Below are 25,618 nucleotides of genomic sequence, written 5' to 3' on the forward strand. Positions count from 1 at the left end.
CATGCCATTCCAGAGAGAGAAGGTGAGGGAAGGTGCAAAGTGTTATTTTGAGAAATAAAGAATGACTCGGGTAGAGAGCCGCAGTCCCCAGCAAGGGAAGGGTGCTAGAAGTGTTTGCTCATGGGAGCTGTTAAGGATGTTTGGGTTGTGGCATCGTGTCAGCATTTGGGATGAAGGTGAGCCCTGCAGTCGTGGAAGAAGCTCTGTGAAGCTGCTTCTGCTGGTGTTGTGAAGAGCTTTATGCTGTAGATAACAAGAAGGCAGAGAAGTTGAAGAGTAATTTTTTTAGTGGGGAATATGAAATTTCTAAAGAACTATTTTTGAATATAAATGAATCTGACAAGAGCATAACAACTTGTAAAGCAAGCAGGTCTCCAAATTACTGCTCCAAAAGTGCTGTGACAGATAAAGTCCCTTTTGTTATACATGGACAAGCCCATTTCATCTTGTCCATTTTTAAGCACAGCAGATCCTAGTGAAATAAATGTATGTTGAAAATACTGGAGAAACAGTTGACAACTAAGATTTATTTATTTATTTATTTATAGAGCTACTCCTACCAGAGTTATTCAGCATCCTTCAGCAAGTGACACTATTAACTATGATGTTAAGGCATTTGGATCCTCTCTCCCTGTTAAAGTTATGGAAGCCCTAAAAAAGGCTGATGGTAAGAATTGAGTTTGTATGTTATTTTCTCATGGAAATTTTGACAGATGACAGAAAAGTTAACATGTTGGTGCTGTTTAGAAGTTGACTTTGGATAAGGTGTTTGTGTTTTGGTTTGAATCTAGCTTGCTTAACTATGTAGCTATTAGCATAATAATACTCGTGGTTATGGTAACAAGCTAGTGTCTTTCAGACACTGTTTTAAGCAGTATATCCTATAATTCAAATTTACTAAAAAAGGTAATGCAAGTTTTTTGAGAATTTCTGCTTGATGTTTTTTCTTGTCTTTTATATTTGTTTTGATTTAGTTCTTACCTAACTTGTGGGTTCTGTTGATTAATTTTGAGCCACATACTCCAAGCCATTAAATTAAGTACAATTTAATGTAATTTCAGCTCATGCAATAATGATAAAAACAGTAGATGACAACAACAAAACATATTTATCACTTCTTAAAAATAATAATAATAAAGCATTTTCCCTAATATCAAGAATTCCTTGGTCTCCTCAGCATTTTTTTCTGTGTGGTTATATTTTCTAATAAAGGTGAAAGAAACTCAAGCTCTGTATCTGTGCAATAGCTTTGCAAATTCTTCAGTAGATTTTAGGACAATTTATCTGACATAAGCAAGTGGATTTGGACAACTTCTGGAGTTGTCTTACTTCTCAGTCTGAAAAGTTGAGAGTTAGTCAAAGGGATTTTTAAGCTGTATCGATCAATTCAACATCTCGACCAAATCAATGGAAATCCTAACGTAGAATTAAATTTGATTAAAAATTTCTCCTTTTCTGATCAAAGCAAAAAATTATTGAATTTTAAGATTGCTCTTGCCTGTCTTCAAAATTTTAATATCTTAAAAAATACTTTTTAATGTAGCTGATGACCAGTTGAGCATTCAAGTGGATGAAAGTGGATGGGCCTGGCTGGTCTGTAAAGAGAGGCTGATTATCTGGAAGATTGGTCAGTCTCTAGTTGCTAAGGTAAATAGAAGATCAAGATGGAAAAAAATGTGTGTATATTTTATGCTAGCTGAACAAAGTTTCTCATATGTGTTATTTAATGTAAGAATTTCTTTATGAGTTTGAGTTTGTTGGTTTTCCTCCAAAAGTGGGTTGGTAGAAAATCATTCTAACAACTGAAATTCAAGCTCTTAAGGGAGTGCCTCCCTCCATTTCCAGTTGTTAACACAGTGGTAAATTCCTTTCATTTTAATAGTTAACGCTTATGTTAAATAGATTTGCTGAAGTTTATTTTAGTTAGAAATTAGCTAATACGGTACAGATTAACACTTGCAGTGGTGTGACAAATGTTTGCATTTTGGCATTTGTAGAAGTTTTTGAATTTAAGACATTAACTTTGGAGGGAGTGTTCTCCAATGTCTTTTAATACCAAGTGCACATTCTCAAACACTTTCAGTTTAATTTTTTCTGTCATGTTATTATGTTGTGTTCAAGTGCTTCCAGATACTGCACCTCTGAAAGACAAATAATTCAGAATTGTAACATTGTAAGAAACACAAATAACAAATGCTGAAAATCTTGTGTGATACTCTTTTGGGCCCCTAGTAAAGTGTCTGGGGTAGTTTAAGATCAATTTTAGCAAGATTAAAAAGTCAAAAGACCTTATAGGACAGGAATAGTCTTTTCTAATCACATATTTATAATTGCACCTCTTTATTTCTTATAGTTATCTCTGTGCAAGGAACTGCAGCTGCCACCCAGTGACTTCCAATGGAGTTCTAGTTTAGCAGCTATATCTTTCCTCGGTTCCTCAGGTGAAGCACCTTCTCTACAGGTGATCAACCTTTAATTTTAATGTTAAAAATTGTATTCAAATGGACTCTGAATGTATTCTGTTTTATCAAGTATTTATTTGAAAATTGAGGACTCTGTTGTAATGTATACTAAGAACCTGAGGATTGTTATAGGAAATACATGTGAAATAAACAGAATCTCAGTGGTCTTTTCAAATTATACTGTTTGCATGTAATTAGGATCAGATTAAATTATATGTCCTCACAAGATTACTTAGGTTGCTTTCATAAGAAACAAAAATATAGTATAGACAAGTATTTTTCTAACTATTGGCAGGAAAATCAAATATTCAGTCTAAGCAAGTACCTTATATATAAATGCTGACGAAAAAAGTTGTTCGACTTTAACTCTGATATCCATGATTGAAAAGCAAAAATCAGCACTTTTCCTTGGCTTGTGTTCATAAAGAAACTAATGCTAGAGGAAAGATTATTCATCTGTGTTCACTGATTACTTGCTAAATGCTTTTCCTCACCGTACTGTGTTAAGGAAGGAGGATTCAGCTAAGCTTTTTAGAAGAGTGCTAATATGTTTGTTGCTATCATTCATGAAGAAGTAAAGCTTTTCAATTTCGGCTTGGGCGTAGTTTTAGTTAACATACTCTAATAAAACTAGACAAGTAGCTGTCTTTGGAAGAAAGAAGAAACACAAAATATGTAATGAGTTTTTTTGTCATTGTATTAAACTTACAGATTATTAATTATAATATCTTGTGATTAGCCCATAAACTATAATGTATAAATTCTTCATACTCAAAGAAGTGTAAGAGAAAGTAATAAAACTAAATAAAGATTTTTTTAAGTTTTCTTTCAGCTTTTGAGCCATGCATGGACTTCATAGAATTCAGTAGAAATATTAACAGTAGAAAATATTTTAGTAAATAAAAATACGGAATAATCAAAGGGGAGAAATCACCAAGGACAGTGCATTATAGAGATTTTTTTAATAGTTGTGATCTTGGTTAGCCAATTGCTTTCCTTTCTGCAGGTCTGTGGCTAGCCAAAAATCAGAAAACTAAACGAAGCTCAGTAACAGCTCTAAGCTACAGTTATAATGTTCTGTGATATTTAACAGCCAGTTGATTAGGTGAAATACTTTCTGTATAAGTCTTTACTTGAGCATAGCCTTTTGCATCGTTCGTTGAATTTGGTCTCTGGGTAATTTCCTGAGTTAGAAGCCCTGGTATAGGCACGCTGTGTGCTTATGTTCTGAACTGAATGCTTCTGTAAGGAAAGTGACCACTGTATGATTTGGTGTTTCTCCTAATGACTCTGGAGAAACTTTTTTGAATTATAATCTGCATTTTAAGTCTCCCATAGGAGCTCACAGTAATGATTCTGCATCTGGAACTCTCCACAGATTCTGTTTTGTCTTGCATCAGTAAATCTCCTTTGCTTTTCAGTAGAAGAATCCTGCATTATCAGGAACAAGGAATAGTAAATATATATAAAATAAGCAAGAATGAACGTTTCAGTTATGTTCCCTGCACATGTTAGTTGTTGCTTTATAGAATCATCCCCTGTTCGGTGCCAACTTTACCAGTGTGCATCCATATGTATTTACCACTTTTCTTTTTTTTTTTGCTTTAGTCACCCAAAATCTTGATATGTAAAATAACATGATTTAGTTAAAATTGCTGTCTAATTATTATCTTGCATATTCTGTTAATTGTTTGTCTCTCCAAGTCTCTGGCAATAATGGTTGCTACCAGTGAAGGTACCATACGCTACTGGCCCAATCTTGTGCATGAAGCTTCCTACACGGAGACTTTTACAGACTTTGGAGGCGCTCTGTGCAGTTTCCTAACAGCAGTGAAGGTACAGTACAAGAAGCACTTCTTTAATTGCTAATTGAAAAGTAAAAAAGAGTGTGTGGAACATACTGACCTAAATCTTCATTAAATATTGCAAAACAAACTACTCAGCATTCTAAGTAGTCATTTCAGAGACTGCATGACTGTGGTGATACTAATTATTAAGCACAGATAGTGGTTGTGATAAATACTGGCGTTAAGGCCAGAGAGATGTGCAAAACCGAACCACAATGAATGATTTGTTACCTCAACCTATTAGGATTGTAATTATTTACTACCGTGATTACTTCCAGTGGCAGAAGTCCTGCTAACACAAAAACAAAGGCAATTATTTCATATGAATCTTTATAAATTCTGTTTTCTGTTGTTTATGTGCCTAAATGGGAAAGACTTTTGAAAGGGAAGGTATCTGAAATTCTGCATGTATTAAAATATCTGTTATCTTCAAAACTAGCACTATCAATTTTATCTCATGATCTTTTCAGCAAGTTATCCTAACATTCACTGTTCGCATCCTGTATTATAATTATCCTATGCTGTAACTATTTTAGGGTTTCAGATGGCCAATAATCTTAATGATTAATTTCCTAGGAGTTTTAGGATATTAAGAAACACCTTTGTATCTACCTGATTACAGCTTGTTTGTGCCCTAGTTTCATATATAAAGTTAGAGGAAAATAGATGGAAATGTTATGATAAACGTGAGTTCAGAGCTAGAGGAACACTCATTCAGGACAGAATTTAATCACTAAAGAAAAGCGGCATTATTCCATGTATAACAACTGAATTTAATTTGTTTTTCTTTGTCTGGGCAGATCAGTTGTAACCTTTAGCATAACTTTTATATTGTGTGTTTATATAAACTGTGTTGATTTTTGTCCTGTGAACAGTTCCTGTAGAGAAAATGGTTAATTCTTTCTGCAGTCCCCTCGCCAGTACCATTGGTTGTCACAGTAAGCTCTTGGAGAAATGTTGGACACCTGTGGTGTTTGCCTTCCGTTTTGTTCTTTTTTGGTATTTTTCCCTGATGAGCTGTCATAAAGAATTTTATCTGACAGTAGTTGATTTGTTGCAGGAATGTGATTTTTATTTATTTATTTTTAACCTAGCTGCTTTTTCTTTCTGTTAGGGAGGAAGCTTTATTTTATCTTCTTGTAGAGGCCAGCTAGTTCGGCTGATCCCAGATGGTTCTGGCAAGATTCATCAGCATGCACTACCACAGGGTCAGGGCATGTTTTCCGGAATTGGTCGAAAAGTTTCTTCCCTTCTGGGTATTTTGTCTCCTGGCAACGATGCTGCGGTAAGCTTGGAAGATATTCATCTAATAATATTTGAATATTTAGGGTCCTGTGTTCTAATTTCTGGACTCAGTATTTAGGAAAGGAGGAAGAAAAGACTATAAGAATATACAGAGAGAGACAGAAACTAAACAAATTTACAAATTTGCAACAGATTTGTTGTGAAATGGAGTATGCAGGCTTACTCTTTAGATTTGAATCAAAGGAGATTTTAAAGCCATAGTACTTTGTTGTGTGTAGTCTTGCCTCCTTCTGGTAACAGCCTCAGTACTGCCTGAAGGAATTAGCAGTAACCTGGAGAAGTGAGTGAAACATTTATTGTGGATGTTCTTGTATCTACAAAATAGGATTTCTCTTGTAAATTATGATAATATTTTTATCTTGTAATTTAACTCTGTAGGCTGCCAAAGTGAGTAATTTTATGTGGACTGAATGCATGTGGACTGTTGTATTCAAAGTAAGCTTTAACTTTTTGATGTGTATTGTTTTTAAATCCAGATTTCTAGTGTTCTTTATGATAAAGAAAGGTCAAGCTTTTATATGCTAACAAGTTCAAACCTAAGCAAATGGGAGATTGAGGATTCATCAGAACGTTATGTTTTCAGCTGGGATATCAATAGAATCCTTAAGGAACATATTACAGATGCAATTTGGGTAAGAGCCAGCTCATCTGAAAACTTTTCTTAGTACCCTACATATGTATAGTTATAAGCTAGATGCATTCCTTTTTTTTAGGGTTCTGAGAGTAACTACGAAGATATTAAAGGGGGAGTCAATATACAATACATGGATTTGCAGCAAAATCGGTAAGCAAGCATACCTACATCTGGCAGGACTTTTATCAAGTGGAGAAGTGGGCTCTGTTTTCTTGTAGTGCTTTCTGCATAGGTATTCAGAATTAAATTTTACTTGAGTGCCAATGTTGATAAAAACAACATGTCGCATTAGAGAAGTTACTTTATACTTCATTGCTTCAATTATCTCTTTAGTATTACAGATTTTTTTTTTACCTAAGAACAATACCTTTTGCTCTTTTAATGTAATTTCATCAACTTTGTTGTTGACTTTTTCTTTTTAATGTCTAATACCTTCCTTGCATAATACCAAGAAAATTAAGACAGTTAGTAACTAGTCACTACTCTCGTTACAGAAAGAATTCCCTATTGCTGCTAAATCTCTTGTATTTATGAATTATTTAAATAAAATTGCAAGACTATTGTTCAACATAGCTGAGCTGTGTTTCAGTATTGTGCTGTATATGAATGCTGTAAAAACAATAAAACAGCATAAAAGAACAAATAACGAACTTCGAGAAAATGACTACTGTTGAATGCTGGAAAATGTGTCATTGCTGTTAAATGATGTTTTACTGAGCAATAATGTTTGAGCAGGTAAATTTAGTAATTGGTCATGTCTCAAGGGTGTGATATTTTTGGTTGCATAGTGATGGGCTGGTGATACTTGCTGCAGCCTGGCATCCTGGCGATCGCCCGTGTCTTGTGTACTACACTCTGATAACCATAGAAGATAAAGGCTTCCAGATGTCTGATGATGTTGTTGTGGAGGTCACCCAGTACAATCCATCTTTTCAGGTATGCACATGAAGGCTGTAAAAGCAAGCAAGCAAAAAAAAAAATCCTTTAGGTGAATCAGCTATCTGGCTTTCTCTCTAAAAAAAAAAAGGGGGTTCTCTGCCTTAAAATTTGCCTTGAAAATGTGTATTGACAGTTTTCTCTAGGGAATCCAATTAAGAAAGATCTCAGACTCTAGTTAATTTAGTGGTTTGACAAGGAATTAGTGGATCTGTATTTTGATCCTTGCTAGACAGCTGGTTTGCTAGGAAGGGAGGATAAATCAATTATCCTCTACAAATGGTCCTTTAAAAAAATTAAGCCTTATGGAAGGAGAGTAACGATCTGTAGAACAATATATTGTTCTTAAATACTTTGTTCTTAAATTGTTGTCTTAATTATTGTTCTTAAATACTTTCTTTTAAATCTTTGACCTTAAATATTTAGGTCAAAGGAAAAGTGTTTTTGTTATATGATGCATAAACATATATAACTCTCTTGTTAAAAATTAAAACCTGAATTACCTAAATGTTTGTTTAAGGGTTTTATTACATGCGTAATATTTTTTATATTCAACACTTTCAGTCAGAAGAGGAATTGACCTGTTCTCTGGTAGTCCCAGACTACTTTAGCCATGCTGCTTACCTTTATAAGGAAGATGAAGTGTTTGCTTGCTCCACTGGAACTGGAAGAATTTCTTTACCACAAGAGAAAATCATACTTGGCATGCAAGGTAATGTGCAGTAAAAAGAATCGTATTATCATGGATACTTTTAAACTAAAAAGTCTTTGCACTGTTTAGATTTCTCAGTGTGTTTTCTATGGCTCCTTAATTGAAGAAATGTGCTATACTCAAAATAAAGCTTGAAGTGGAGGTGCAGAAAAACAGCATTGAGAAAACTCTAATTTTTTCTTATGCAAGTAGGCGTTTTGTTAGTTTGTATGGCTGAACAGTTAGCATGTTTGGTTGCTAAGCATTCTTCTGCCAAGATCAATTTGTGTCATAGTTCAAATAGATTTCGAAAAATGCCAAGTTTATCTGCATTACCTAGTGTTGATTTTGGTGCTGTTTCTAGAGACAGACTTTTCAGGATTCTGAAAACAAATTTAGAGGGTTTAGTTGTTCTACTCTAGCATTCTTCGGTGATATTTTGTTAGATATCTTGATCACTTTTTTATTAAATCTTTCAAATTATGGGTTTCTCATTGATTTATAGAGGAAGCACTCAAATAATATCCACTGTTGCCATTGTGTTTTATTCTGCTGTATTCTGGATAAAAACAAAGTAGATCTGTACTCTTGGTATACGAAATTATGTCTTTTTGCAACCTTTCACTCAGGAGCCTTTTTTTTTTTTTTTTTTTCCTCTCTTGAAATTAACTTGTTTCCAGGCTCAGCCTAAAATTCATCCTAAATCCCTGTGTCTGATGCTTCTGATCTGGTCTTTGACCTTCAGAGATGTCTTCCTTCAGTAGGAGACACAGTTAGGTCCCTTGATAGAATCTAAACCATCTGAATCTTGATGTTGTTCTTTGACTTGCATTATTTTACTATGAGTAGCAGATACTGCCCGTGGCTGCAGGAAGTCAGGTGTCATTGTAAGAATTATTGTTGGTTACTTCGTGATTAAAAATTAACAAGTGCTTATAACATTGTGTCACTCTGTCACCTTTCAGTTTCAATTGATGCTGCATTCACGTGCCTTTTCTTGTTTTGTTTTTTGTTGTTTTAGGAGATAGCATTTTAGGAGCAGGTTCTTATACTGGCCTTCCTGTCTTCTTTGCCAAAAAAAGTGGGCTTATCACCATTTTGTCTAGGGAAAACGTTTCTGTGCTTCCAGAAGACCTTGAGGATTCCCTCTCTTCTTCTGTTGCTGGACCAAACAGTGAGGTAATGGTTTGATTTGGGGGTGTTTTGTTTGTTTATTTTTTCATTTTGCTTTTGTGTTTTGTATTATTTTTACCCGAGGACAGAAACAACATGTTAGTCTTGCAATTTTGTATCTTCTCTTTGGAAAATTAATGTGGAATCGTGAAACAGATTTTGCGTAATTTCCTTTGCAGATTGTTTGTGAATTTTACTAATATACTTGAGGTCAAACCATTATATTACTTCCCTAGTAATGTATCTTTTGGGCTATGCTAGCCATAAGAAAAAAATCATTGCATGTTGGCATCTTTATTGTAAGTCTATGTTCCTTAGATATATTGTTTTTATTCCATAAGGAGGCCTTTATGTATCTTTTAGCCTAAATTTTTGCTTTGCATTTCAGAGTCCTGCATTTGATGCGAGCAATAGGATAGAAATTAACGCCCAAGAAGATAAGACTAAATTACTGAAAGCTGCTTTTCTACAGTATTGCAGGTAGAAATTGCACTTGGTCTTTTGGGGCTTGGCTTGTTTATTGTTCTTGAAGGCACCTTAGAGATCTTCTTGATACTTCTTGGTTGAAAAAGATAGGGCTGCCCTGTTTAATATCTTTAAACTCCAGTTTTTAAAAGCATACTTTGCTTTAGTGTATCTAGAAACTACATGAAGATTTTGTTGTGGGTTTTTTTTGTTTTTTTTTGTTTGTTTTTTTGTATGACTGAAAGTGTCCTGATACAAAAATTCAAACTGAAAGTCCAATTACTGCGAAAAATATTAATATTTCCAATGTTAATGTAATTCTAATACATAAGCTAGTCTCAGTTGGACTGCTGTCATTTTTAGTCACTAAATCAAGTCAGTGCTTTCTGTGGATATTGCATGTTTTTTATGTACAGAAAAACTTCATACCCTGGAGGTGAGGTTTAAAGAGCATTTGGATCCTTCTTGCTCTTACCTTCTGACCTGAGTAGAAGCTGCAGGATTCCCTGAACTTATAGGATTTGAGAGTAATGCATTATATTCACTGAATATGTTTTCCCTAAAACTTTTAATGTGTTGCCATTAGCGGGAAGGATTATGTGTGATCTTGAAATAATTTTATAGGAAGCAATAGATGTTCTGTAGCTTGACATTCAACATAGAGCGCTAACAGTGGAGCCTTTCTCTTAAAAGAGAGAAATAAAACAAAAAGCATTTACAAAAATTCTACTTGGTTGTTTTTGTCTTTAATACATTGTACAACCTACCTGCTTTGAAAATTTCAAATGCCTTTTATCTATATTTACTTTAAAGATACTGCAAGCAATGTTGGATGATTATAATTGCAGCACTTCACAAAAAGGATCTCCAAAAATGCTGCTAAATGAGTTGTTGGATTTTTTTTTCCTATGTTTTCTCTATAGTTTTATTTCACTTGGCTTATTTGTTTTATTTCAGGAAAGATATTGTTAATGCTCAAAGCATGGTAGTTGAGCTCTTTCCAAATAATGCCGATTTGGATTCTGATACTGAACTTGACAGAGCAGTGACTCAGATCAGTGTGGACTTAATGGATGATTACCCTGCCTCTGATCCAAGATGGGCTGAATCTGTACCTGAGGGTAAAGATAACGTGGATTGTTTTTTTGCAAGAAGATATATATGTATAGTCCTGTAGGTGAAATCCTGATATAAATCTTGCTAAGAATGCATAGAGCTTCTTGCTCTTCTCTTCTAACTAAGTATATTTCAGGAAGGATAAAAGATGCCTTTGATGAGACTGCAATGATAAAATTGCAATTTGCTGTGATAAGTTCTTGTCTTCATATAGTAGTACAAACAGCAAAGAAAATGCCTGTTTCTGAGTGAGGTGCTATCTACAAAGAGAAAAGAGCACCACTTTGCCATTTCCCATGATTCCCAGGATAGAGCAAAATGTTCTTCTGCAGATAAATATGTTAAAAGAAAGGGCTTATTGGTTCAAGGTTGGCGCTTTGTTAATGTGACTGTACAACTTTCAATAAGCTCAGGTCCTGGGCAGAATGAGTCCCTACCTTTATGGGGCAGAGGTAGTTGTATTGCCTGCAAGAGGAATAGATACATTTATTTTAGAAGTATTTGTCTCACACCTTCTAAAGTAGTAAAATTCCTCTACTTCTGAAGAAATCTGCTGAGGTGACAAGCGTGGATACTCATGAGAGCATTCTTGCTGTTCTTACTGGCTTCTTAACAGACCTGATTTTTCTTGGCAGAAATGTCAGCTGGATTGCATCTGAAGAGGAAGAAAGGACAGTCCTGGGCAACCATTTGTATTTTCCAGCAAAATTATGCGAGCACCTTTAGAGGCAGTTGAGAATTATGTTTGAGTGCCTGACCTAAACACTTCGTTTTATGGTGGTTACAGTCTAGCACATCATAAATTCTGTAACAGCAAATCCACAATGAAGATAAAAATCTGAATCCTACTAAAACTTGAATAGGCTGTTAAGCTGCTATTTTAGCAACATAATTCCATGAGTGCCTCAGAATAGTTATGCAGATAGAAAGATACTTTTTGATTTGGGTTTTTGTTTTGTTAGTTTTAGCTCAATTTGGATGTAGTTCAAAAGCAACAGTTAAAAATGGTCTGTAAGCACTGTGTAAATACGTGTGCATATAGAAAGCACAGCAGTGTGGTAGCACTGTAGAAAGTTAAAGAAGTTTCTTTGCCTCGGGGATCAAAAGATAGTGATCAAAGTAGTGTAAACAGAAAGTGTCTTACCCAAGACTTTTCTCTTTTTAGAAGCAGCTGGCTTCAGCAACACATCCCTCATTCTTCTTCATCAGCTAGAGGATAAGACAAAAGCCCATTCATTCTTCATTGATTTTCTCCATCAGGTAGAGTTCTAGTGTTCTGTTAACTATGGGTACAGTAGGTTATTATTTTATCTCTTCTGGAGCTTTGTTTAAATGTGCGTGGTGTTTTGTCTTTTATAAAGGTTGGGGCATTTGAACGTCTGGGCAGTTTTCCAGTGCGAGGGATGCCAATGGCAACTCGACTGTTGCTCTGCGAGCATGCAGAGAAGCTGGCAGCAGCTATTGTTCTCAAGAACCATCACTCCAGGCTGCCAGATCTAGTGAATGCTGCAATACTGATGGCTTTAAACAAAAGAGAGTGTGACATTCCACCAAATCTTACTCCTGCGGATGTTTTCTTTCGAGAGGTAAGAACTGAAGGTCGAGCAGAATGCTCCTGTTTCTGAATTAATGTATGGTATCACATATATTGAAAACTGTGATGTCTTAATGAATACTCTGAAACTTTTCCCTTCAAAAATGCATTTAACTATACACTACTTCCCTTTAAATAGAGATTGGTGGTAGTATTTCCCTCACGTTAGTATGTACACTTTATTAATTTAGTGGCTAAAACATGAGTTCTTCCAGATTTCCTATAGGATGAGTAGACTTGCTCCAATTTCCAGCTAGTCTACATGGAGGACAAGTGAAATTTTACAGTGCATATGTAAACGTATGCTAAATTGTTGTTTTGAAGGGTTAACCAGAAGGGTAAGACAGCTTTACAGATAGGGATGAAAGCTACTTCTGGCTGATTTAAATCCAGAAACACAGTAGTTCTCATACTCTAAGTATTTGATCAAATGTAAGCTGGTGATTCTGTTACCCATTTGAACAGTCAATACCTTTTAATATTTTTGGCTGTTGATCTGTATTTTATTTTTTATATATATATATGTGTGTGTGTGTGTGTAAATCTATACAAATGTGTATATATATTTTGTAATTCATGTAACTTGGCTTAAAGTTATCATCTGGTGATGAATGTGTTCAGAGTGATTTTTCTTTCTTTCTTTCAAGGTGTCCCAGATAGATTCCATCTTTGAGTGCTTACTGGAAGAGGAGGAACAAATCTTGAAAGAAACGCCTGTTGAATCGATGGAGTGGGCCCAGACAGTTATCAATGTGAACAACATCATTAAGGTACAGAACAGCATAAGCTAGAGGCCAGAAGGAAGGAAGGGTGAATATAGAAGAGTACTGAACAGGTTGAGTGCAGTATGTGTATTTGAGTTACTGACATGAGATCAAAAGTGGATACATTTTTTCACATGCCAGATGCCTTGGGGAAGCAGAGAGGCTCTGGTGCAAAATTAGAGATGTTGCTTTTTCCTCCTGAGTGACTGCTAAAGAGAATTTGAGAAGCAGTGTTGCAAGTGGTGAAAGCAGGAGTGCCCAGTGAAGAGTGAAGGGCTTTGTGCTTGAGCACTGGTGATGGGTATCCAACTGCGAAAGTAAGCAAGAAAGTAGGGAACAGTCAAATAACATTTCCGAGTTACAAAAGACAAAACATCTTTTATGGTGTGTATAAAAACAAGTGGACTTCAAAACACCGATACCTTTGCCTTAATATAGGACATGCTGCAAACTGCTTGCCAGTATCGTCAGTCTAGAGCCTCTTTGTATAAAACAGGAGAGCTTCCAGAAAGAGAACCTGAGTATCTTCCATGGACAGGTAAGAAGTATTGTAATAATTTATTAATTATCTATTATAAACAAAAAGTACTTTTCACATGTTTCAAAACAAACAGAAAGACTTTTTTAAAAACCTTTGCTTTAACTTTCAATCTGAATGTTAAACTTTTATTGTTACAAACTGTTATGAAGTTGTCAATAAAAATAGTCGAAGCCGAAGGTATCATTTTATTATCATTTATTTTCTCTGCTAGTGATGATAATTCTTTAAACTTAAATTGCAAAATCGACTACAAAAAAAAAAACAAAATTTGGGAGACAAAGCTAGTATGTCCTGGTGTGTGTGCAAGTATTGTTTTTCTTCAATATCTGATACGGATAGCTGATGCTACAGGTCTTTCTAGTTTAGGGAGTATTTTGGTTCCTATCCTTAGTGTTTATTGCATCTTAGCCAAATTTAATATGTTAAAAAGATGTGTTTGTTGGTAGTTTTGATTTTGCTTTTAAGTTAAAATAAAAAAGTTGATTAGCTTTTTTACTTTTTGGTGTCTTTTTATTATTTAGGTCCTGTTCTATTACTACGATTTTTACATAATTCTGTTTTTGTTGTATTACAACATACAGATCCCTTTGAGAGGCAGGTTTTTAATGTTCTTTGTGGTGTTTTCCCAAGCATCCAGTGGTCCTGCGGGCGTGCGTGCAGCAATAACACGGCAGCATGGGATCATTCTGAAGGTGGTGTATCCTCAGGTGGACAGCAACCTGCGCAGCATCGTGGCCGAGCAGCTGGTGGCACTCCTGGATTGCTTTCTAGATGGCTTCGTTGCCCAGCTCTTATCTGTTGACCGACCTGCTGATCAAGAGAGATACAGTAATCTGGAAATGGAGTACGTGCAGAAAAGATCAGAACTCTTGTCTCCCCTCCGTAAGTTCTGTGTTTTACTTTATGCAAGGTTGAGCTGTTCCATTTGATGAGAAAGTGAGGCAAATCATATAGATATATTGCATTTGCATGTGAAGTCTGTTTATTTCACATGTGTGTGTTTTCAAGGTATTAGTTAATGACTTTATGACAATGGGATCTTTGACAGAATTAAAACAGATTACAGAAAAGGCTTTTTTTTTTTTTTTTTTTTCCCTCTCTCTGCTCTCTCCCCCTATGGCACCTGATACATCCAATCATGCAAGGTGTATCTAATAACACTTTGCTGCTTGAATTTTTCTTTTGTAGACTTACATTTTTGTGACAGAAGCTTATCTTGTGCCAGCTGCCTGAGGTGTAGCTAACAAATGTTAGGTACAACAAAGTGTACCTAAAACACCTCAAAGTGTTTATATTGTTGTTAGATGCATAAATTTATATGCCTGAAAGCTTAGTTGGTGTTCATTAGTATATTACTGATCTAACAATCTTTATAATTAAATAATCAAAGAGATAGAACAAGTACATTTTACTAAATTTATAAAGTCTAATTTTTTAACTAAAATTGAGTGATTCACTATAAATACAATATAATAATCACTACTTTTTTAATGTTCTTAAAATCTAAAAAAAAGAAAGTTTCTTAAACTTTCAGTCTCAGTTCTATTGACATTCATTGGTTCTGATAGCTTGCAAATATTTCTCATATCATTATATTCAATGTAAAGTTCATATTTCCTTACAAGCCAAATGTGCTCTGATAACTCTTGGCTTCAATGAAATCAAAATAAAAGGTGAATAAATATTTTGAGTACAAATATCAATCTTTGTAATTATTCTGTTTGGTTAAAAAAAGCCCTTGCTTGCTGCTTTTTTGTTTTCTCTAGTTAAGTAAGTGTGAACTGCAAGTATGAAGGCATGGGCTAGCTTTCAGAGAAAGCAGGATGTCTGCTGCTTTCTAAACTTCTCCCCAGGCAGGAGCAGGGGCAGGGGTGGTAGAGAGACTTACATGTACACAGGGAATGTAAGAAATAGATGAATGGTTCTTCAGGAATATGTAAATATCTCCTTGATGTGATCACTTGGAAAACTTACTTTTTTTTTTTTTTTTCTCTCTCCGCCATCTCGCATCCTCTTACAGCTGAAGATGAGTGTGTTTTAACTTTCACTTTTTTGCTTCTTGGTTGCCTAGTCTCCCTGGGACAGTATCAGCTGGCAGCTGCTTTAGCAGAGAAGTACTGCGACTTTGATATCCTGGTGCAAATGTGTGAGCAGACGGACAACCAGGCTAGATTACAGCGTTATATGAGCCAGTTTGCAGACCAGGTAATTCGTTTTCTTGTTTGTTTAGGCAGCGTTTTATAATAAGATGGCATGTAGAATATTGCAAAAACATCTGGATTTTTTTTTTAAGGTTTTTTGTTTGGTTGTATCCGTATCTGTATTTCATAAGTAGAGTAGAAATTTGAGCATTAAACCACTGTCTTCAAAGTAGGTTTTCCTCTCCCTTTCCTCCCTGTTGAAAAGCTTCTGCATCCACTTCAGTGGCAAATCTCTAAAATAGTACTGAGTGAATCTTTTTTTCTTTCTTTTTTTTTTTTTTCCTTGTACTGTTCATTATACTTGCAGATAATATATCTAAAGAAGGAAATGCAGAAAAACAGAGTCAAGTTTCACCTTGTGGAACTGAGTGGAGTATTTTGCCCTGAGCTTGCAAAAGAAGAGTTAGCAGAAATATTGGTTAGCTATATAGACAGTAGCTCTTCATAGGATTTTTTTGTGTGCTTCAGACACAGTCTCACTCTTGACATTTTTCAGCATTCTGTGACTGGTTCATTAACTACTGTAGTTGGTACTGTTGTTTAATTATGTCTAATATAAATTTAATTACAATTTCTGAAGGAGTCAATGAAATCTATTGTATAAATGGAGAAGTAGTTAAGAGTAGGAAGGTAGGGGTTTTGCTATGGTCATTTTACTGTCCCAAGCTTGATCGATGCTGTAGAAATTGCTTGAATCTGGAGTAAATATTTTTAAATTGTGCTGAAAAACGTGAAGCTTAAGGAAAAGGCAGTAGATCACCTGAGGTGATTAAGGAGCTGGAGCATCTCCCATATGAGCAGAGGATTAGAGAGGTGAGGCTGTTCAGCCTGGAGAAGAGAAACCTCAGGGAGGCTCCTACCAGTGTGTGTAAGTATCTGATGGGAGGGTGTCAAGAGGATGGGCAAGACTTTTCTCAGTGGTGCCCGGTGATAGGATGAGAGCAATGGACACAGCTGAAATCCGGGAAGTTCCACTAGAACATAAGAAAATGCTTCTTTACTGTGAATGTGACTGAACCCTGGAGCAGGTTGCCCAAAGAGGTGGCCGAGTCTGTATCCCTAGGGATACTCAAAACCTGTGGTCCACTGTTCTGGACAAGCTGCTCTAGATAACTGTGCTCTAAGCAGGAGCCTTGGACCAGATGATCTTTGGATCTGACCCCAAATATACTGTGGTCCTGAGCTGAAGGAGGGGCTGGGAAAATGTTTTCCCAATCTGCTTACTGCAGCAATGATAGGAAGAGAAATTCACTGCAGGTTCTGACCCTCTTCACAAAAGAGCACAAAAAGGTTGCTTGCTAAGGACAAGTGAAAGTGTCAGTAATGGATGGAAGTTAAATGCTCAAATATATCACCCCAAAATGGGTAAATTCTTGGTGCCTTAGATGCATTTTTTGGTTGTTTATCTAATGGGAAAAAATCACACTTTATAAAAAGAAGTTGCTTTGGCTAAGGAAAGGAAGGAAATGACTGAAGAAAATAAGATAGCCAGTTCGTTTGGACATAGGGAATGTTTCAACAAAACAGTGACAGCAGAGGTGAACATGTGAGTGTGAAAGGAAGAAGTGAGCACAGAGTCCTGAGTGGGAAGAGACAGGTAAAGAAATGAGATTAGAGTCATTGAGAAACAAGATCAGAATTGTTCATGGAGTAATATCTGTTCTCATTCTCATGGACTAACATGAAAAATTTGTGTTTGTTAAGTAGGTTAAACGATAGTGTTAGCAATTCTATTTCGTTATATTTCATTTTGCATTATTTTATATCTTTATTTATTGAAAATGTTAAAAATGTGTTCATATTCCTGTTACTGTCAGAATTTTTCAGATTTCCTGTTTCGCTGGTATTTAGAGAAAGGAAAGCGTGGGAAGCTGTTATCTCAACCTATTGCTCAGCATGGACAGTTGGCCAACTTTTTGCAGGCTCATGAGCATCTGAGCTGGTTACATGAAATCAATAGCCAGGACTTGCAAAAGGTAGGCTTTCCTAATGGAATCGAACTGAAATACTATATTTTAGAACTTTTAACAGCTGGGTTAAATACATATTTGAGTATACAAGTTACCTAGTTACTGCTTTTGATCAAAAGAAGAATTACATGAGTGAGTTGTGAGAGGGATGATAGGGATTACTAAGAGAGTGGCAAAAGCCTCCCTCGAGGCACCATCTGGTATGTCCTATAAGTTGCTGCATTGTATAATGCAAATTAGTGCTGCTTTTCATCCCATAATGGTGACTAATATTTTGTATGAAGGGGATTTTATTGGGCTGTGTGTGTAATTGTGAAGGGTTTGGGAATCTAATACTCCATTTGCATGACTGAGGTTTCGTCTTTTATAGCAAAGCTCTGTGGATGGTGGGGGAAGGGGGCAAGGATTCCAAAATAAAAATAATTCTGTCTGGATAGTAATTTGAGAAGATGCTACAGGAAATTTTCCACTCCTTTGACATGAAAGTAAATTCTTCCCTGTTTATTTGGTTACCGCAGGGGTTATACATAACATTCTATTTTCTGTATTCTTTAATTAACAAGTAAATCAATCCACGTGCTAAGCTCATTCGTCTAAGTATATTTACCTCTGTGTTTATGGTGAAGCCTTGAATAAAATCACAATGATAGAATGTATGAAGTTGCAGTTTACCCTTTGAACGTAAGAGTTTTTCTTCTTTACTAATTAAAAAGTTTTTTTGAATATCATAGGATTAAAGATCTCTATTTTCTCCTTTAGGGAATAATGCAGAATTTTAATTTCTAAACACTAACCACTGTATCATCTAGCATTAACTTGTAAAACTAACTTACAGCATTTTAATTTCAGGCTCACAGAACATTGCAGACTCTAGCAAATATGGAGACCCGATATTTTGCAAAGAAGAAAACGCTTCTTGGCTTGAGCAAATTAGCTGCACTGGCATCTGACTTCTCAGAAGACATACTGCAAGAAAAAATAGAAGGTAAGAAAAGTGGAACAAGATGAAAAATAGATGAATTTACCGATTAAGAAGTGTGTCAGTATTGCAGATAGTCAGTTTGTTAGGTTGAGGAAACCTGGAAAGGATAAATGGGCTGCTGCTGGTGTTGCTGCCACAGCTGCTGCTTTTGCCTGTGACAGAGGTTGCTGAGCATCTCCTGAGCCACCATGAATTAGACTAGCATTTTAAGGAAAAGTTGGGAACACTCTTTCCTGAAAAACTAGCTTACAAACTGGGATGATATGCGAGGGCATCTTTCTGACTTACTCAGCTGTTCCCTGAGGGAAGCACAGTGAAAAGAGCACATGAAGCAATAACCTGTGCATTTATTGACAGCTGTGAGTTAGGGCCGTGAAGCTGGAAACTTTTACCTTTTCACTTGTTCCAACAACATATAAAATGTTGGCATAAGTAACAGGTTAGCTGAAACTTCTAATCTGCTTTTATTTTATATTTCATATGCAAGATAAAAGATGGATGAATTTCTTAAAGCTCATTTATTGAATGGCTCTCAATTTGGAATTATGCTCAAGTCCTGAGACTTTTAAGCTTTACAAAGAAATCTTATACTGTTTAGTACTTGTCATAATATACCCACAAATACTTGCATTTGTCATCTCAGAAAGTGCTTTCTCAGCATCTTAATCTCCCTTTATCTAGAAGGTTTACAGTGACAGTGTTTCATTGTGCTCCAATTGGAAAGATGTTAATGAAAAAAAAAAACTGGAAATACCTGTCCTGCTTCTCTACTAAGTGCATTGGTTTCACTACTCTGCCTTCCCTATCAGTCTGGAAAATACCCTTCTCCTGATGTTTGTTTTTGTGGTGCAAGTAACTCTGTGAGTTTGTAAGAAGGCAAGCAAACATCTACATTAATAGTTTAGCTGGACACTAAGGGAAGCTTTAAAATACCACTCAAGCAATTCATAAACTACTTTTATTAGTTTGCAGTTTAATTAGTTTTTTATTAGTTTGCATATTTATCCTTGTCTGTTATGAACATTTCTTAAATCGATTCCTGTTGAGAAGTCCTAGGATAGTTATGATAACTAAGTAGGGTTTGAAAATTCTATTTAGTTTGTAATAATAATATATCATCAGACTTTTAAATTAAAAAATTACATCAAAACTTGAAATTGGAATTTGTTTTTCTTACCTCTGTGTGTATGCAACTTAAAAATCTATTCCTTTGCGATGAAAACAAACTCTTCCTTAAATAGGAAAACCTAATGAGGAGGCTTCATTTCAGCAGTAAGGGACTGTCGGATTTTCAGCTGAAGTCTTTAGCTTGCTACACATTTCTGTATGGCCTAACTTTTAAAACTTACATTCCTTGTGTATCAATCTGCCATTTATAAAGATGAAATAGTTATTTCTGCCACATTCCGCTTACCTATTTAAACAGATAAAATGCTCTTTAGATTTTTTTTCCTCTTTCTACAAATGGAACTGGAAAAAATATTAGCTCACATAAAGTTATAGCAGAAGTTACTCCATTTTGACCTTATTTCAGCCCAGTAACAGAAGCAGGTTATCCTGGGGCAGGAGGGGTGGGCAGAGAAAATCAAAAATGAAGTGAACAAAGTGATGGAGCAGACCTTTGGCTCAGTCCTCAGTCAAAAAGTAGTTCCTAGAAATCATGTGCAGCTCGTCTTTCCTGCAGAGTGCCACAGCTGCCCTGCAACTCTTAAATATTTATTTTGTGCTTTTGGTGAACTAAAGAAAAGTTATCAGTCTGCATTACACCGGGAACCTGAATGGAAATAGGGTTTATAGCAGGGAAAATGGAAAGTGAACTAGTTCTCAATGCAAATATTTCTGTGATTTATTAGCGTACAAAATAGAACATTTTATTTGTGTGCTTTATAACAGCTATTTGTAGACCTGATCGGTATTGTGGCTTTCAGTTATTACTGTACCTTAGTACTTATTGCTGCATTTTTAATAACATGAAACATTCTTCATCTCCTTAAATGACTACAAGAAATATCGGAACAGGAGCGTTTCCTGCTGCATCAGGAGACCCTTCCGGAGCAGTTACTGGTGGAGAAACAGCTGAACCTTAACGAGATGCCAGTGCTGTCTGCCCCGCAGCTCATCGACGTGAGTACGGCGGGTTCCCCTCGCTGCGCCGGGTAGCTCCGCTACGTTCTCTGGCGCGGCGCGATAGCATCAGTGAGAGATCACAGCTGTTGCTGTTGTCTGACTTGCTAAGTGCCTAAAGATCTGAGGTATGAATACAATGCTTATCTTTTCTTGGCTTCTACCAGCAGCAAACTTCAGAAATGAGGTTTTCAGTTCAGAATTTCTCTTCCTTGTTGAGGTGTTTAAGGACAGTGTTGTGGTTAGAAGCCAGAAGGATCAGTGCCAGAGGCTGAATTACTTGTTTAAGCCACCTTTGGATATGGAAGAATCTTGTCTTCTGTAATATCCTCAGTAGGGCAGAGTTTGGAAGGCAGCAGTAACAGTAAATTCCACTTTACTGGAGAAGGATGCTGCAGTGGAGTTGCAGGAAAATGCTTTTGCTCATCTGCTGCACTGAGCATCCAGACGGTATCTTTTTACTTCGTAAGAACAGCGACAACAAACAAACCCCTCAAAACTCTGTAGTCAATATTAGAGCTTAGTTACCTTCCACTCCCCTCTCTAGTTGTGGCCAGGAACCAGTAGCCTGATTATTTCTGCCCAGCAGGCAGCATATTTTTACCATCCAGCATGCACACAAAATACTAGAGATGAGTGACGGCAGTATATTGTAAAACAAACCAGATCCTGCTAAAGGTTTCAGATTTGCAACTCATTACTTTTTTTAATCCTCTGTAAAGCAGAAGCTGCTAGCACACTTGTTAAATCCTCTTCGGGATTGACAGATTCTGAAGTCATTGCCTGTATCTTTAAGTGAGGCTAACTGTGGGAATAAGTAAGAGGAGGAAGTGTCACTTAAGACTTTCCACAGCAGCTGGCACGGTGCCAGTTTTCCTTTTGATTTATACCTGTTGTCAAATCAAAATTGTTTATAATGAGAGAATGGCACTTGGAAAGTATAAGTAAAAAATGCTGAAGTATTAATTTTGGTTAAAGTGTTAATTTAGAATTTAGTTTATGGGGGGAAATTTTTAAAAAAGGTAGTTATCTTGTCTGTTTTTAAAAGTTGAAAGACAGTACATGTACTTATTTATTGCTCTGAGCTTAATTGCTGAAATAATTCTGAGAGCTCGTTTTATTTGTGGAACTGAGCTCTGGCTACAATAGTCCAGGAATGTTACAGCCTTAAATGGCATTTAAATTTGAAACCTAGCAGCCTTATATCCAATATCATTTGTCCACAGACCATTGTCACGTAGGTGGAATGCTGCTCTAAAACCTTAAGTATATTCCTTGCTATAAAAATACTTGCAGTTGAATCAAGACATATTTTCATGAGAAGGTCACGTAAGTGGAAAATACATGGTGGTCTTCCCACAGTGAGTTGTCCGCAATATCAGTTACATTCGTTTGCAGGCTAAAAATAATTCTGTGCTTTAATCTTTCATACTGTAGATGTACATATGTGACGAGAACAGACGGGCCAACGAGTATGACTTCAAGAAAGCGCTTGATCTACTGGAATATATTGATGAGGTAGGAAAAGGACTTTTGCGGGGGGAGAGTTGATGCAAGCGGGGGTGTGAAGGAGAGGAAAGAGAGTAAAGCAAGAAAAGATTTTTAATCCAGAGATTTTTTTAGGCTATTTAAACTAAAATGGTACATCTGTAGTTAGTTAAGATCCTATTAGTGTATGGTAAGCAAAAATAACCCTTAATGTGCGTATGTGTTTTTTTGTTGTTGTTGTTGGTTTTTTTTTTTTTTTTTTTCCTTTTTCTTTTTTTTCTTTTTTTAAAGCCACTGGGGATTTAATGCCAAATGTGGTTTAGAACACTTAAGAAAAATGACACTCCTTATCTTCAGATCTCATTGATAGTCTAGTTTCTTTTTGATGGAGCCTTGCTTCTCTACAGGCATTTTCCAAACAGGATTAAGAGCATTTGTTCTCAGTAGTTCAGTTCTTGCATCTCCATTATTGGCAGTTTCTCTGAGTGTCCTTTAAATAATGTTGGATGAAGAGTCCCCAGTTTCTTAACATGTAAATAGGACTGAATCACAGGTTTGCTATCTTAAACTTGAAGTTGTGGTTATATCTTATTGTATGATCTAGTGTCTTGTCCAGAATAACTTTCCATAAAGCATGAATAAATTGAGAAGCACCAAACCAGAATTAACAGCAGTCTTTGTTAAAAAGCTATACTTTGTTAGAGAATAACTGCAGACCTCTCTTATGGAGGAATTTTAAAGTATTCTTTACTATTGGAAAATGAGAGCTCTTTTCTGATTATCTCAACTATTGTTATTTGCTTATTTTTATTTACACTCTTTTTCTCTAATTCTCCTATGAATAATGTTTATTATTACTCTTTTTTTTATGCATGCATATGTTTACTTCTGTTTCGTGGTGAGTGCTATGTTATACTTTGCATACTGGGGAAGGAACAAGTATTAGTATGTTAATTATCTAGTTATTAACTGAAATTAACTGAGTTTTCCTCCAAAATTTTGCCTCCTCATGGCATGAGTGCCCAGATAACTATATTTTTATTTATGTCTGAAGAAAATCAATGTCACTTTGAAAAATGATTTTGAAATCTCACTTTCTTCTCTAGTAACTTGAGTAAGACCATTCAGCACAAATTAGGGATGGTGCATTAGACTGGTGTTTCTGAGAAGATGAGTTCAACTATACTATATGTAGAGTTAATTCTTTAACGGTTATAGTTACATTTACAAACTTGAGAATGTCTAAGCTGCTCTTTATTTTTCCTTGCTTTTTTTCTAACAAAAACATAGTGCAAAGAAAAGACCAATCCTTTTGCTTCCAGAATTCCAGAGTCTGGAGTTCATGGTTTCTCTTGCTTCTTACAGGAGATATTTAAAGTAGCTGTAAAACTTTAGGACACTGAGAAGAATATGTATGATCTTTCTTTTTTCTTTTTGTTTTCTTTTCTTTTTGACAATATACATTAAAAGAGGCCCTGACACTAAGCTGCTTAAGGTTTCTGTGCAGTGAAGGGGCTTCCCGTTCTAAGACAAATGTGGATTTTTGAAGAAGTATTGACTGATTCACTTGGAAAATGCACATGCTAACACAGGCATTATATGTGATGCTTGCCAGTCAGCTTGGCCATGCCAAGAGAAGAACTTTCAATCCACCCGCGGTTTAGCACATATTGAAGTAAAACTTGCCTGCAGTTTTACTGCAGATGCCTGCAGATGCCTCCAATCCATGCTTGGATTTGTTCACGTGATTGGATTTTTTTCTTCCTTTCAAATTGAGATAGTCTTCAGCTGTCATATGTGGGGATGTTGAAAGCCTGAGCCATGCCTTCATATGGAAATGAATAGTCTTCAGTGGTTGAAGAGTCTGATCAACTCATCAGTTAAAATAGGACGACGTGTAGCTGTAGGGTTGAGTTCAGTCCTTTTCTTCTGCCTTGGGTTTCCTTGACCTCATGTCGTTAGGCTGATAAGGCTTTGAGTAAGTATCACTTTCTTGCCCTCGCCAAGTCTGAGACCACTGCGGTGCAAGTTTTACATTCTCATAGGCTAGCTGTGCGAATGAAGATGGAAGTCACTTCCTGCTTCCTCACTTGGGAATATCTCAACAAATCACATTACAATTTTAAAGGGTTGCTTTAAAACTTTAAGCTTTTGTCTCAGTTTTTAGAGAATATCTAAGCTGTTTTTTATCTTTCCTTGTTTTTTTTTCTAGCAAAAACCTTGCCACTTTTCTATATACCATCTTCTTTTTGTAGCTTCAGATTTGTGAGAAGGTTGCTAGTCACTGTTTCATCTCTTAGGGGCTGTTCATACTGTATTTCAATTCTCTTTGTTTTATTTTTCCTTGCTCAGTCCCAGGGAGTTTGAAGTCCTCCTGGGATTGTCATCCTCCACCAAAGTAGCTGGTTGATTAACTTACATTTCAGGGATTGGGCATCATTTTGGACATGTTCAAAAACCTATTTGTGGATTTTCTTCCAAACTGTAGTTACAAAGTCATAGTGTGACTCACACTAGGTGTCTAGTCCTGTTCTTCCCTCCAAGCAGGGGTAGGTGTGAGGCCAGAGTTGGAGCAGGTTGCTTGAGGCTTTATCCTGCTGGGTCATGAAGACCGCCAAGGATGGAGGCTGCGCCTCCTTTCTGGGCTGATCCACCTTTTTACGATGCCTGATCTGATGAATTGCTTTCTATGAGATTTACCACAGGTTGTTAAGTTTGCTGGGTCCTCAGAACAGTGTACAGAAATTTCATGTTTCTGGGGTTTTCAAGCATTCCTTTGTTACATATTCAGTCTGGTATTAACACTGCTCTTGTACTTTTCTCATCAACTACATCTATTCCTACTGACTTTTCTGCTTACAAATTTTGTAGTTCATTTACTTGTTTGTAACATATTCCATACATTTGTTGCACTGTGTGCTGATCAACAGCATGCTAGAACAAGGGTGAGATTAGACGTAAACTATTGGCTGTTTCCAAGGCTTGGAAGGAATTTCTTCATGGCACTTAGTGATTGCTAGCACATGTCACAGGATATGGGCATGTTAAAGCCAATAACAATTTACCTGTTATCACAAATCTCTGTCATGTCTGAGGTTTAGCAAAGCCTGGACACCTGAACTGCAATATGGTTCATCTTTATACAGACTGTTAGAGATCAGGAAAACTGCCCTGAATGTCAACAAATCCTTCTGTGGATGTGCTTCTAATGGCTCGGTCTGGCACGTTGATCTAGTCCCAGTGACAAGCTGACCTTCTCTAAGTCAAGCTTACTGCACTGACTGCGTCTACATACAGCGTGGTTTCAGTTCCAATTAAACCAGTT

At 36.2% G+C, this 25,618-nt stretch overlaps 1 protein-coding gene across 1 annotated transcript in view; it reads left to right on the forward strand.

Moving 5' to 3' along the window:
• Nucleotides 1-25,618, forward strand: part of NUP133 (nucleoporin 133) — a 30,401-nt gene that overhangs the window by 1,245 nt on the left and 3,538 nt on the right. Inside the window, exons 2-23 of the mRNA XM_088534882.1 lie at nt 549-667; nt 1,544-1,647; nt 2,354-2,461; nt 4,167-4,298; nt 5,424-5,594; nt 6,091-6,246; nt 6,328-6,398; nt 7,037-7,184; nt 7,749-7,896; nt 8,897-9,054; nt 9,437-9,528; nt 10,471-10,634; nt 11,795-11,889; nt 11,991-12,215; nt 12,871-12,993; nt 13,426-13,525; nt 14,159-14,410; nt 15,600-15,733; nt 17,547-17,705; nt 18,549-18,684; nt 20,687-20,805; nt 22,243-22,323. Coding sequence (XP_088391008.1) covers nt 549-667; nt 1,544-1,647; nt 2,354-2,461; nt 4,167-4,298; nt 5,424-5,594; nt 6,091-6,246; nt 6,328-6,398; nt 7,037-7,184; nt 7,749-7,896; nt 8,897-9,054; nt 9,437-9,528; nt 10,471-10,634; nt 11,795-11,889; nt 11,991-12,215; nt 12,871-12,993; nt 13,426-13,525; nt 14,159-14,410; nt 15,600-15,733; nt 17,547-17,705; nt 18,549-18,684; nt 20,687-20,805; nt 22,243-22,323 — 2,995 coding nt within the window. The remainder of the gene's footprint in view (nt 1-548; nt 668-1,543; nt 1,648-2,353; nt 2,462-4,166; nt 4,299-5,423; nt 5,595-6,090; nt 6,247-6,327; nt 6,399-7,036; nt 7,185-7,748; nt 7,897-8,896; nt 9,055-9,436; nt 9,529-10,470; nt 10,635-11,794; nt 11,890-11,990; nt 12,216-12,870; nt 12,994-13,425; nt 13,526-14,158; nt 14,411-15,599; nt 15,734-17,546; nt 17,706-18,548; nt 18,685-20,686; nt 20,806-22,242; nt 22,324-25,618) is intronic.

This window comes from Tinamus guttatus, unplaced genomic scaffold (genome assembly GCF_059628265.1).
Source record: "Tinamus guttatus ecotype Peru unplaced genomic scaffold, ASM5962826v1 Tinamus_guttatus_pri_ptg000601l, whole genome shotgun sequence".
In the NCBI taxonomy this organism is placed as follows: Eukaryota; Metazoa; Chordata; class Aves; order Tinamiformes; family Tinamidae; genus Tinamus; species Tinamus guttatus.